This window comes from Embiotoca jacksoni, unplaced genomic scaffold, assembly GCF_022577435.1.
Source record: "Embiotoca jacksoni isolate LCO1_2020_lvr unplaced genomic scaffold, fEmbJac1.0.p SCAF_6, whole genome shotgun sequence".
NCBI classification, from domain to species: Eukaryota; Metazoa; Chordata; class Actinopteri; family Embiotocidae; genus Embiotoca; species Embiotoca jacksoni.
The window spans coordinates 1,712,249-1,726,672 of record NW_027185414.1 but is presented as its reverse complement, the minus strand read 5'-3'; the positions used below and the strand labels follow the sequence as shown (position 1 = coordinate 1,726,672).

The window sequence follows — 14,424 nt, the reverse complement described above, 5'->3', positions numbered from 1 at the left end:
CAAACCAGGATTTTTATCATTTGTGTTCCAAATCCCAAGATGTTGGCTGGGTCAAAAAAAAAATCTACAATTGTAAGGTATAGTGACAGTAAGGATGTCAGATTGTTACGGGACATTTTTTTACAATATAACTTTGATTGTAAAATGTATTATTTAGAATAGACCAAGTCGGAAAAGATCAGATTTATTGTAAACAAAATGTAATTTATTTTCTCAGCATCTAGCTTCATCCAGTCCCTTTTAGTACTTAAGGCAGGACACTAAGCTTTACCTGTGTAAGCAAATCTATTTAATGTAATGGCACAGTTAACTACAGAGCAGACATTCTTTCTGGGAGAAGTGGAGACAGATAAAATGGAGCATTTTTCTCTGAGTTATACATCCATCCCTAACCTTGATAAAAACGAGTCTGATCCCCTTTCTGAAAACTCCCAGCCAGCCAATTATGCATATGAAGCACTGTGAAATTAGCCTCTTTTGTTTGCTCCTTGCATTTCTCTTTTAATGTGTGAATTGGCTCGATTATACAACAAAAAATTGAGCTAATCCTTACATCCCTCTCTGCCTGCCTCCACCCATTCTCTCTCTGCCTCCGTCGCTCTTGCTGGATTTCCTCTGTTTTTCTGTCTTGCTGTGGGGGAAACAAAGGGAACAAAAGAACGAGAGGAGACAGTAAGCTTTTCGTCCACTGTAGTGAGAGCTGGAGTGGAGCTCTCTATAGAGCGCTGGGCAGGCTGGGTGGACTGGTGCTATGAGAACTAGGCCAGAGGACTGTTGACAGCACCCCAGAGTCTGGAGTCATGACCAGATGAAATGAAGAATTACTGGAAGGAAGAATGTAAATGGGAACTGGAAAAAAAAAATCGTCAATATATTGCTCTGTATCAGGGATTATTATTGGCGGGATAGAAGTAGACGGAGGGGTCCCTGTAGATTATTGGATTTAAAGCGTAGATTAAGAGGAGGGTAAAGCACCTACCTTAGTTTTTATACAGACAGAAAACGAGGAGGTTTGAACTTGAATAAAGCAAGTTGCATCAGAAATTGAATCCATAAAATGTCCATGATTCTGCTTAGAATAATGACTCTCCTTATATCTTACCTAATTATCATTATGTTTAGATACTTTCATCTGTTTAAAAAATAGTCCAGGCGATTGATGTATCCCTGGCTACACCGCAAACAGAAAATACTGGCTGCAAATGAAGCATACTTTTTCTTGGTGCAGAACCAATGTTGTCTTAATCATGAAACATTATCAGACTGAAAGGCCATTTTGTTTTGTTGTTTTTAGCTCTATTAAACCAACCACCATCATTATCCTTCTACTTTTCACATAAATATGCCTGCTTAGAGTTAAAATTCCTGTTAATTTACAGCAACTTGTACAGCTGTCTCAATCCCAATGCATTTTTTTTTTTTTTTTTTTACCATTTTCTGTCTCTTTTGATATTCATTCAGTGATATAGCTACCTGTATGAAGATGGCACTCCAGTCTAAATTGTGATTACCAAGCTGTTATTGGTTGAGTGATGCGGTCAATGGGCATATCACCAGAGCCACTTGAAACACTGAGCAAATCTAAGATATGGACCAGACATTGTTGGAGCTTAGAGTGTCTCATTAGGACAGTTCTTCCTGTACATTCCTGGTACACTGACACTCAAATGCGGCGGTCTCCAATCAGTAGCTCGTTATTATTCACATGAAAAAAGCTTATTAAGCTCTCAGACACTTTCATTTTTTTCAAAGTAGCTCTTAAACGAAAAAAAAGGTTGGAGACCCCTGCTCAAATGGATCCTTTTATATACACATATTCAGTGTTTGTTAAAACACCAAATCATTTTAAACTGGATTAAATGTATGGGTTCCAATCTAAGGGAGGTGACAGAGTAAATAGTATATAAGTAATAATAATAATGGGAGCAAAAACAGCCTCTAAAAAGGGTTCATTTTCTAAATGCCAGTGATCATCAGCTGGAGGTCAGAGCATAGAAAGTACTGAGGATGACTGCTTTTTTAAGTTTAAAGTAAAAAAAAAATAAGGCAGTGAGTATGTCTCAACTGTTTTATTTATTTTAAAATTACATATGGAAAGTAGACATAGTAACTAATTAATATTTTGCAATTTTCAAAGATGTCTACATTTGTATAACCTGTTTTTCTTCTTTCTAGTGAATAGCTCTTCTCCATATAAAATGAATGGCAAGCAGCTTGTGCAATCAGTTAGGCTTTATGGTGAAGAAGGTAGAAATATAGAAAGAAGAAGAAAGGTATGAAGGTGAAGTACACAAAGCTGAAACCTTCACTCCTCTTATTGCATAAAGAGAACCAAAAAAACAAACTGATTGTATAATTGCGTGCACCTTTGAGATACAACACAGTGTGTTTAGAATTGGAGCCACTTGGGGTTTAAACCAGTGACTTGGAAAAACAGAGGGAAGAAGACGAGAACAGTGGAGATATCTTTAGACCGCGATGGATGGGGGTAGCATGTGTTTGTGTGTGTGTGTGTGTGTGTGTGTGTGTGTGTGTGTGTGTGTGTGTGTTTGTGTATGTGTTCAAGAGGTAGTCATGCATGCTCTGCCGATGTTTTTTTGTGACAGGAAGTGGTGATGTAATAGAACACAATCCAAAAGCTTTCTCACACACTCACTGTCTCCCGCTCTGCGTCGCTCACATGCTGATGTATTTGCCCATCGGCCACCGTGATACTCCAAGTCCCTACAATCATGTGAGCAGCGGTTATGGACGCAGCCTTTGAGCTCTCTGGTTGAGACAAACACACACTCGCAGACACATTTATGGAGCTTGGAGACTGAGAGCACGGTGACCTCCTTAAATGTGAAACTGATTGAAGAAGAATTCACACAGCAGATCCTGACAGCCGGCCTCTCTCAAGATTATTCCCAGTATGACCATGCAGATCTTTTGAGTTTCATCTAATGACTAAATAATGAAAAGAAAACTACTAAATGTGAAATAATTGCATTTCTATTGTACTTGTTTTCCAAAGCTCAACACTTACTGTATCATATGCCAAAGACCTGAAACCATTTTCCAAGAAAAAAACATTCAGAGATAGATATAATCTCTTAACGCAGACCATCTTCACCTCAAGCTGTATAGGCTGTCTGTATAAGCAACTTGATACATTCCGTATTTTCATTTATTGCGGCCTCAACACGTGGCAATGATGGGAGGGAAGCAGAAAGTCGAGTTAAGTAGTATAAAGGGTGACAAAGTCTTCGTAGGGAGAAGGTTGGGGGTGTTTGGATGGATCAAACACATGACTTTCACTCAGGAGATCACTGCTGGTGTCCTTTTTAAAAACAAAAGTCATTGCTACATGTGACATTTGTAACTAACGTATTTATTTTAACCTATAACATTATATTTTCCTACAACTGACCAAGTGGTTTTGGTGCCTTTAAACTTAGCCAAACTGTGACCGTTTCACAACGTTAACCATGTCTTTACTTCTGTTACAATGACGACAAAGGTCTGCTATGCCCCTTCCCTGATAATCCAACTGTCATATATGTTGTTATGAGGACCAGTTGGTCCTATAGAGGGCGCTGAAAACACTTGTATATTGTTTAGGGAGTCATCGGAAATAAAATTGTTTTGTTGTTCTGGTATTTGTAAGAGTTGCTCAAGACAGTTTCTTTAATTAGTCATTCTGAGGACGTCTCTGTGGGGATTTACTGTGATTACTGTAGCGACTATCGCACCTCGTATTATAATTTAACATTTTGTGTTTTGTGAGTTCAATCTGTCACTAATTTTTAAACTATATCTGCGTTACGTTTGAATAACTGGTCCTTCCTGATCTCATTAAAGTCTGAAGGTGTCTCAGGAAATATTTTGAGACAGCAGGATATAAAGTCAACAGAAAGATGCTGGGGGGTGTGATCATTAGAGTTTCTTTTCTTTAGGTTTAGGTTGTGTTGCAGCTACTGCTGGAGTAATTCGCATGGTTAAAAATATAAATTTGACATTCTGTTAAGTTTCCTCATATATGCAGGCTAACAGAACCAGCATTTTCCTTTCTTTGCCATCTGTAGTGCACAATAGCTGGCTCCAAAAAATATTTTACTTTTACCATGCAATATCTTCCCAGTGCTGCTCCAGATGACTGTTCACTAAGTTTGGCAAAAGTTATGAAATAGATCCGGTTTTCCTCCATTTCAAGGCTACTGATGGTACCTCAGCAGTGTGCACAGTGTGGCCGCATGGCAAGACCTGCATGTTAAGAAATATTGTAGAAAGCAATCACATATACACACTCAGTCAGCTCTTGGTCACTTGCCACCAGGCTCTTTTAGTGGATAGAAATGCCAGAAATATGCTAATAAAGTGCAAGACTCCCCATATATGTATGCATGAGTGTGTGTGTATGTGTGTCTGTGTATGTATGTATGGGTGTGTGTGTGTGTGTAAGGAGGAGGCGTGACACTTTACGTTATCTCCCATCCACACTACTTAAGCTCCGTAGGGTACTTCAAACAGGCTTGCAAGGGGAGGGAGCAGGGTGAGTGTGTGTTGTGTGTGTGTTGTGTGTGTGTGTGTGTGTGTGTGTGTGTGTGTGTGTGTTGTGTGTGTGTGTGTGTGTGTGTGTGTGTGTGTGTGTGTGTGTGTGTGTGTGTGTGTGTGTGTGTGTGTGTGTGTGTGTGTGTGTGTGTGTGTGTGGGGGGTAGCTTTTGGTACCAAGGGGAAATAGGACTGTGATTTCAGACCAAATTAAGCCACATCAAACAGGCCAGATCAAAGTGTATAGAGCCCTTACTGTCTGTGCCAGTCTGACATCATGACAGAATGCCCCACCCCCAAGCACACACACACACACACACACACACACACACACACACACACACACACACACACACACACACACACACACACACACACATTTCCTTCCTACTGTTCTCTTTCACCTTCGTTTTTTATTTCCTCCCTGCAGTTCCTTAAGTTTCTATTTTCATACTGGCAGACTTTCTGTATCTCACCATTCCTGGAAACATATTTTGACCCATCCACCATCTTGCACACAATTTGCAAGCATTTAACAGGGTTATAGGTTAACCTGGATCAAGTATAATGTAATTTGTAGTGAGGCTGGGTGTGTGTGATAGAGCAGTCATCAAGTCTAAAGGAGTGCTGGGAGGATGGGGGAGCAGCATCCATTAGAGACACAGCTTCAGCTTTGAATTGTGTTAACGATCCTGGCTGTTGGAGTCAAACCCTTTGATGCTGCCTGATGCCAGTAGCAAGTGTTCCTTATACGTGTGTGTGTGTGTGTGTGTGTGTGTAGATGGATTACACGGCTGCATATGGAGGTGAGGAGGGTTTTTTGGAGATGAAGGAAGAGGTGAAGGGAGGGTGAAGAAGGAGAGGGTGCGGGGGTACAGACGGAGTCGAGACTGGGACAGGGGTGTGTGCGTCGATGTGTATGCTTTTGTGGAAAAAAAAAATGGGGGATTGAGTTGATGATAGAAGTAGAAAAGGTAGAGAGCTGCAGTGGTGCAAAGGAGAACAAAGAGTGTGACACACAAAAGTCTGCACTGAAATGTTTTATTTTGAAAAAGCAGGGTAAAGGACTACTAACTAAGATTTGTTATTGTTATTATTCATAATAATGAACGATAAACTACCATTCAGTGAAATTTAAACATGGGTATTTTATATTCATTTTCTATCATTTATCAAATAAGGACAAGTGAACAAATATTATCATCAAAATGTATCTGAACTACTCATTTTTCAAAGCAATCTGTTTTTGCTATATTATAATGGCTGTTATAATGCTGTGTTATTATAGCACATGCATTAATTCATTCATTAATTCTAAACACTAAGTGTTGAAGCTGTGTTAGAAAGAGCAAAATATGTTGAGCTGCTTGACATTCATTAAATTTTAAATCTACTTCTGATACGTTTCAATAAAAAGGGATAAGTGCCAATCACACTTTACCAGACTGAAAGGAGAGCAAAGATAACAAGAAACAAAATAAATAAATAAACAGTTTTTAGAAAAAAGCAAACCCAAGTGACTGAGAGAAAATGGAAAGAAAAAGAGCAGTTTTGTAACATGGATCTGTTTAGAGTAGCTACATCAGAACCTTGGATGAATTCAATTTAATTAAGTCTTTTTAATGGAATGAAAAAAATACTTTTCAACTGCCCCCTTTATGTATTGCTCTCCCAGTATCTACTGTAAAGTGTTTAGTGTTAATTAATGAGTAATATTTATCCATGTTAACATGTTTTGCTCTCTTTGTGTTGTCAGTGCTCCTATCCTGTGTGGGAGGACTTCAGTGCCAAGGCCACCAAGCTGCATTCCCAGCTCCGGTAAGCTCCTCAGACAACACAACAACAAATACATAAACAGTCTTTGGAATTAAATATTAAGCAAAAATACCGGAGACTACTTAACGCTACTCTGGATGAAAGAAGTTTGGGAAAAAAAAGACTTCAGACACTCCAGGAGAAAATATACAGATGAACGTTTTTATCCGATGAAACATAATGATTTAAAGATTCTCATAGATTCTTTCATTTCCATAGAATCTTATTTTTGCCTTCAGTAAATCAAGGAGTTGCTGCTCTTTAAACTCTATGAACAACATTGAAGCAAGTGGTGATGCGCATTTCATTTTCTGTCCACCTAGAACAACTGTTCTGGCTGCTGTGGCCTTCCTCGATGCCTTTCAGAAGGTGGCAGACATGGCTACCAACACCCGAGGTAGGACGACTGCAAGTGTGTGTGTGTGTGTGTGTGTGTGTGTGTGTGTGTGTGTGTGTGTGTGTGTGTGTGTGTTAGGAAAGGAACCAGGCTCAGCAAACCATAAGCTGTATGCATGTATGTGTCCCTTTGCCTATGCTATGTCTTGCATTGTTGCTGTCCTGAAGTGCCTTCCACATTGCAGCTCCATTAGGAGTATTATCATGTTGCTGAGATATTATCAACCAGTCTGCTAAAGTCTCCTTTTACTGATGAAAGTGTTTCCAGCAGCCTGGAGGTACACTTTGTCCCAGACTTCAAAGCAGTTGCCCTGCACTGTTTACAGAGACAGAACAATGACGGAAGTATCTCACAGAGGTCCAGAAGAGCTATTTTAGTCACAGAATATGTTTTGTTTGACCTGCCCATGCAATACAAAGGTGAGATCTAGGAGACAATTGTTTGATTATGTTGCAAACCAGAAAGGTTTTCTCAGGTTTTTCTTTCCGTCGGAGATTTATTGTTGTCAAGGCAGAAAAGACTAATATTCACAACGATACTTACATATTTTCAGACTTTTTTGAAACATGGAACTAAATTTAGTCTCCAGTCCCCTCTGGGCAAATTGCAAGTAAAGATTTTGAGTTGTTGGTCACCTGAGAAAGTTCCTGCCATGGAAGTGTCTTCTAAAATGTGGTGCCACCACAAGCCTGCAGAATAGTTACAGCCCTCATTAGCACCTGTGCTCCAAGTCTGTGGCACTCTGACTGAAGGGATGAAGAACATTCTTCCAAAAGATATTTGCTCATTCGGCATATATTATATTTTATATATTTGGCATTTTGATGGTGGTCACAAAGAAATCACTTTGATCAGTGTTGTAAGTGTAAAATGTAACAACAGCCCAGTATCAAGTATCAGCATTAGTAAACCAACATAGTTGAGCTATGCATGATCAAAATGAGATGCTGGAACATGAGGTGTGGAAAACAAACCAAAATGACAGACCTTACTGGTAGAGCAGTAAGTTGGGTTTTTTTTTTGCCTTAAATTACACAATTTACTGAAGTAAGAGGTCAAAAAAATAAAATAAATAAATAAAAAGGATACGCAAATTAGCTCGGTGTGTAGAATGAGCTACTAGCTCTTGCAATTGTTCAGACACAGCCCCTTTATTCATGTAGCTACAATACTGGAGGGTGAAAAGTTTCACAGATCTAGAAGAACACTCATTTGAAGTCAGGACAGCTCAGACTTTCAGTGAGTGCTTACGGCTGCAAATGTTTGTCAGGCTCTGTGATCAGATTGATGTGTTTACAGTCTCAGTGTTGGACTCACTGACACTGATGGAGCAGCTTGGGATGAAAAATGCATCATATTAATACTCTTATAATTTTAATATTTAAATTTTGTACTGACATGAGTTTCTTGTGAGTGAAGGTTTTCCTGTATATACTGAGGTAATCTTTCATATGAGATTTGAACTGGCATAACAGTGGCACAGCTTGTGTCTGGTGTTGAGGATATTCATACATTATTAATCTGATATTCAGACTGATGGAGCCTCTGTGCTCTTAATGTGTGCAGCAGGAAAACAGCAGGACTTTCATACAGTGTGTGTGTGTGTGTGTGTGTGTGTGTGAGAGAGAGAGAGAGAAAGAGGCTGATGTTTTGAGATACAGCTAATTTAATAATTTTGCCTATAAAATGATCTCTGGGCTAGCATTATGTTTGCCGATTGGAACTGAAAGTTATGTGGTAAAAGCTGCTGAATTTACAAAGACACGTGTTGAGTGTTTACTATAAACTTGCAGCAAGTTAATTCCTTTCTGAACACTGACATATTAATAATTTAGCTGTCATGACATTGTGGTAACATGTTTTCTTTCCATTTGTTTCCATTGTTTGTAACTGGAAAATATAGCTGTGCCCTATGGATTGCTTTTTTATGTTTTTGGCTTGACACTCTTCAAATACTTGATATTCTATGCATAGGTCTAAAGCTTGGCACTAGTTTTAATAGATCGTGGGTTGAGAGCTGAGAAGGTCACACAAACACTGAAGGCCATGCGAATACTACAGTACCACTGAGGGAAGAGACGTAAACGAGGAGGACGACGTCTGTGATATTGAGAATTTCTCCTCTTCTTGTGACCTATTAGGTGCAGCTGCCAGACAGTGTAGGCCTGGGTGATGATGTGTGTGTGTGTGTGTGTGTGTGTGTGTGTGTGTGTGTGTGTGTGTGTGTGTGTGTGTGTGTGTGTGTGTGTGTGTGTGTGCGCGCCCCAGGTGGGCTCCTATAGCAGAGGATACAGGAAGGGGCTCGTGCTGCTTTTACAGGCCAGACAGGACGTTTTGTCAGCTCACACATGCTGCTCCCACCGCCACACACAGGCACGGAGGCAAAAATACAACATAGATGATGCTGTCACGAAGATGCAGACTTGTTCATCAGAGGCTCTTTGTACTTTCTGTACTGATGAGTCAGTCCAGTTGGAGTCCATTTGTCACATTGCTCTATAACTGCGTCTGTTTCTCAGTGTGTGATGTTCCCTAATAGATTTGTTAAATGGATGGCGGCAGGGGACGGGACCAATAATGATGCTCTCTGTCTTCCTGCCATTCATTATATCAATGTGCTACTTATTACAGCGTGTGTGAATCTAGCCCAAAGGGTACTGATGATCCTGTTCTCCGCTCTTGTACCGTCAGTGTCGTTTGTGAGCCTGCATTGGCGATGTTTCCATTTGGCTGTCAAACTAATTTGATGTGAACTGACAAACTTCATGAGCTTGGTGCAAATGAAAAGACAGGCTTCCGTTACTAATGGAGTATTTCTGCAAGCCATGGCGACTATAATTTTACAGTCTAAAGGAACTGCATAAACCCACTAATGACATTGATAATGAATCGGGTAGAATATGTTTAGTCTGTGTTTTGTTGCGTATTTGATCAACTCAATTCCACTTGAATGTGTGCCATGTTTGGGGACATTTTGTCAGATTCTAAGACACCCTCCAGGTTTTTCTTTTTAGTATTGCAAGCATTGTGGGAGGATAACGTCAGTCGGGCTATTACTTTGGTGTTTTACTAATGGATGGATTTACTACTGATGTATATGGTCCCCTGAGAATGAATCTGACTCCTTTTGGTCTTCCCCAACATTTCCTGTAGTTCCACAACAAAGCTGACATCCGTAGTTTTGATTGTTTTTAAAAAATATTGGTTGAATGAAATGTGTGCACACATAGATGCTTCCCCTAGTATTAATTTTAAGTTTTTTTTTGGTTGTTTTAAATTTGTTTTTATCTACGACCATCATCAGCTACAAAGGTAATGGTTTGCAACCAAAATACAAGAAAAACTGAGGACGTGTTCATCAGTCTTGTGTTCAGTGGTTTCACAAATGTTGTTAGCATGCTAATCTAAGTTGGTGCCCATGGTAAACACTACCTGCAAAATATCAGCATGCCAGCAATGTTACAGGCTACATGCTGACATTAGCATTTAGCTCAAAACACTGCTTTGCACAGCACAGCCTCAGTAAGCCAATAGCATGGCTGCAGACATTAAACACTGTGGACAACAGGTTTCTGCAATTTGCAAACACTGTCTCTTTCTTTTTAACTTTCTTCCCAGGGGTCAGATGAAGATGTGTATAGAAAAATGTAGGGAATAGAGGACAGATAATCCTTAATATGGTGTTTTAAGTGGTTACTGGAACGATAACATGGTAGAAACAACTCCAATATATAGTGCATGACCTACGGCGTAAGGTGACTAATACAAGAAGAACTACAAAAGTGCAACTAGTGGATTAGTCATGTCTGGATCATGGCCGGGCCATGTTTTCTCCTGGGTCCCTGAGGTTTAGCCGTCACATTCAGTTTTCCTCTCGAGCTGATAAAGTTAAGGGAAGAGAACGTAGAGGGGGACAGACACAGTTTTTTCTTGAGTTTGTGATGGTGTGTGTGTGTAAGAGAGAGATTTAGCAAGTGGGTGAAATCCAGCAGTAGGAAGTGCACCAGTGTTTGTGAATTCCCTGGTGTGGGTGACTGTGAGTGCACTTTCAGATGTATTTTCCACTCCCATCTTCCAGCCCAAACATTCACCGACTTTCCCCAGGGCAAACTGTGTGCTCTACACGTGTGTGTGTGTGTGTGTGTGTGTGTGTGTGTGTGTGTGTGTGTGTGTGTGTGTGTGTGTGTGTGTGTGTGTTGTGTGTTAGTGCGACAGAATAACAAAGTGAAATGGAAGCACATTAACGAACACACAACACACCCCTGATGTGGTCAAGGTCCTGAGTGTGTGTGGTGTGTTTTCCATCTTTAATATCCTGTCCATTTGGCACTGTTTAACAAATTCTCTGCAGCCCCATTTGAAGCTTTCTAAAATATGTCATTTTTTTGTTTCTTCCCTTTGAGCTGGGAATTGGTTCAGATATTTCAAATAAAAAGCCGAAACCTGCTCAAAAGAGTGGGGGTCAAAATTCAGCAGCTTTTATAATAGTGGTTTTAAGCCGCTGTGGTTTATTGGCTTTATATTGGCCTTTTTGGTGGAGCGTTAGACCACAGAGTTGGTTTTATCTTTCTGTTCAGATGGTCTTAGTCATATGAATCTGAAAATAGACACATTTTAGCTTTAGTTTGAGTTTGTTTGACCATTAGAAACACAGCAGTGAGAGTGGTATCTTGTTATTTTAGTGTTTTTTCTTAATTCTCTAACCAACCTCACAACTTTGTTTGACCCAACTGTGACCCAACTGTGGTGCAACCAGAGGAAGCACAGATTACATGCTATTATCTATCCATCTAGCCTATGTGCCCGCTTTATCATGACCAGAGTCACGGGGGGCCTGGAGCCTATTCCAGCTGACTGTGGGTGAAGGTGGAGTTACACCCTTTGTGGAACAGCCACGAAGGAGCAGAGAGAATATGCGACATGTAGAAATAACTTTCTCCCACTACTCTTCACTCTGGCTGAAAATGCCTTAACACATGTCTTAGATCAGGCCTGCATTGTAAAAATAAAAAGAAGAGAAACCTTCATTAGAATCAGGTTTATTATCAATAAAATCACGTGTAAAGTTGTTGTTTTGCTGCACAGTGGTTGTGCTCTTTGCATTTTTTTGCTGATTATATCTGCCGGTTTCTTCCTCTCCAGTTATATAAGGGTGTCATCGCCCAGATGCAGAGCTGATACCACATGACATTGATGTGTAATCTACTGAATATTTGGCTACATTATTCTATTCTTGTGTATGTTAATTTATCCTTGAAGTTTACACATTGTGGCTGTGCACACAATACTTAATTTATCTCATCAGAGGCAACTTGTTTAACTTTTGTTCCTGTCTCTGTCTTTCTGTAGTTTTTGTTATAGTGTGTATATATAAGCTGCTTATATTTGTCTTTTTTTAAAGGGAATTTTCATTCACTGACACGTGGCTGTAAATGAGGCTGCATGATGTCATTTCTTAAATCATTAAAAGGCTTTGTTGTTGTGCCCTTCATCTCATGTGTGCTTTAGATCGCAGGTGTTATAGGTATCAAATATAAATTAAAGTGAATGTTGGTAGGAGGTAATTGGTAGTTTTTTCAAAATAAAACAGAAATCACTCTGAGCATCATTGTGAATACAAAGTTGTCTTTCTAGCTCAATAAAAATGTCCTCAATTTACTTTTACTGACCTAACTGATGCATTTAGGTTGTGTTTTGCATGTATGAACAGACTTGTCAGAAACACATGTATCAAGCTGATACCCTGAAAAATATAATATTTAAACAAAAGGAACAGATTTGGCTTTAAATACATAAGATTGAGATTGCCATACATTGTTCTGAGAAACATTTCAAATCATAATTATTATTGGCAGACAGAGGTGCACATTGATGGGTTTCAGTTATACCTTTGTGAGATTTTTTCTGAATGAAGAAGAACAATTGTTCCATAACTCTTTTCTGTAACTACAACTTTCACTGTTTTACGAGTCAACTCCTGTGTCTTTATTCCTGTAATGATGATGATGATGATATTGACGTTGATGCTGATGCATCTCTTTACCTGCGCAGTCCCCTCTCCTTTGTCTCTACACTCTCTCTACAGCAGCAGCAGTAAAACCTGGGTCAATCCCAGGACCCTCACTATGCACACTTGGCACACCGCACAGCAATAAAGTGCCCTGTTGGGTGCTTGCTTCGTGTGTGTGTGTGTGTGTGTGTGTGTGTGTGTGTGTGTGTGTAACAGAGGGAGAGAGAGATGATGAGGATGATGATCTGATGGTACAGAATTCCTGGTAGTTTTATTGCCAGGCTGTCTGCCTGCAACCAAATAAAAGGATTCATAATGAAAATCGTTAATCTTATTAACACACACACACACACACACACACACACACACACACACACACACACACACACACACACACTCATTTGTGCATGCACTCATGCATGTAGACAGAAAGCTGAATTCACCCTTTTTTCTTCGATTTCTACAGTAGCAGGTAACAAAACAAAGATATGTTGTGTGTATGTTTTCTAACACAGGCATTGATTATGTTTTGAATATGGTTTTGCAGCTGATCACAGCATGTGCAAAAGGGTATGCACACAACAAAAGAAAAAGGCATTTACACATAATATTCACTCTTCAGTGGCTGTGAAGTATCGGCACCCTTTAAACCTCTGACATTTTATCTTTTAACACATCAACTGTATTCATAAAAATAAGACGAGGCTGCAGTTTTGAAGCTGAGGTTGTAGGGACCCCGAGGCAGACAGGGTAAAACAACTTGCATTTTCAGGTTGTCCTCTGGACACTTGGTAAATCCAGTGAAGCTTAAAGTTCTCCTTAAAATCAGAGGACACGAGTAACTCTTGAGGTAGAAGAAAATGTATATTAAAGTCATGTAGTTAAGATAAATAGCAGAGAAATATATTTATATATATATATATATATATATATATATATATAGAGAGAGAGAGAGAGAGAGAGAGACCGACAGTGACTAAAATAAAGACTTGATTCTCGTTCCCTGATGCAACCTGATAGTGAGAAGCAGCGTGATGTCCGTCAGATCTCCATTCAGTGACTGCAGAGTCATCTTCTCAAAATAGACCTACGTAGATTCGATGACTGCACAAACATTGTGTGATTGACTCTGTTGGCTCTCAGTTACATTTTTAGATGTCCAGAGCGATGGTATAAAAATATCATTGTGCGTAAGGAAGTCCAGGAGTGACAAACTGGATGAGGTTCAGTGACATTACTCCACAAGTTGATCGTTTTCTGGCTGATGATGCCAAACACTGGCACACTCTCATGCTTTTTTCTATTACAATCTACTCACCTAATGAGGGGAACTGATATCAGACTGTATATGAAACGAGTAAGAGGGATTGTTTTTCTCCTAAACAAGATCAGTGGAAATAAAGCTAAGGTGTATCTCAACTGCAGATGGAGAGAAGAAAAAAAGCTGGAAAACTAATTTCCAACATGTTTATCTTCTTCAGCAAAGCCAGAGGAAGGGAGCTGGAGGGCAGGAAGCAATGAAGTTTATGGGAAATGTGGTCTTGATTTTGAGAAGCACTACCACTAATAATACCACCGGTGTGACATAGAGGCTGCCAGTGTTTCTGGCTGTGGTCTTACAGTCATTTTACTAAGGTAGGAATTTCAGTTTGAGAACACTTTATTGGTG

At 39.7% G+C, this 14,424-nt stretch overlaps 1 protein-coding gene across 6 annotated transcripts in view; it reads left to right on the top strand.

Annotated features, from left to right (window-relative positions):
* Positions 1–14,424, top strand: part of mtss1lb (MTSS I-BAR domain containing 2b) — a 73,939-nt gene that overhangs the window by 14,655 nt on the left and 44,860 nt on the right. For 5 of the 6 annotated variants that reach the window (XM_069173919.1, XM_069173920.1, XM_069173918.1 and 2 more), the window contains exons 2-3: positions 6,290–6,351; positions 6,672–6,745. In XM_069173919.1, the coding sequence (XP_069030020.1) occupies positions 6,290–6,351; positions 6,672–6,745 (136 nt within the window). Of the gene's footprint in view, positions 1–6,289; positions 6,352–6,670; positions 6,746–14,424 lie in introns of those variants that run through there. The other variant, XM_069173922.1, reaches the window with a different exon arrangement.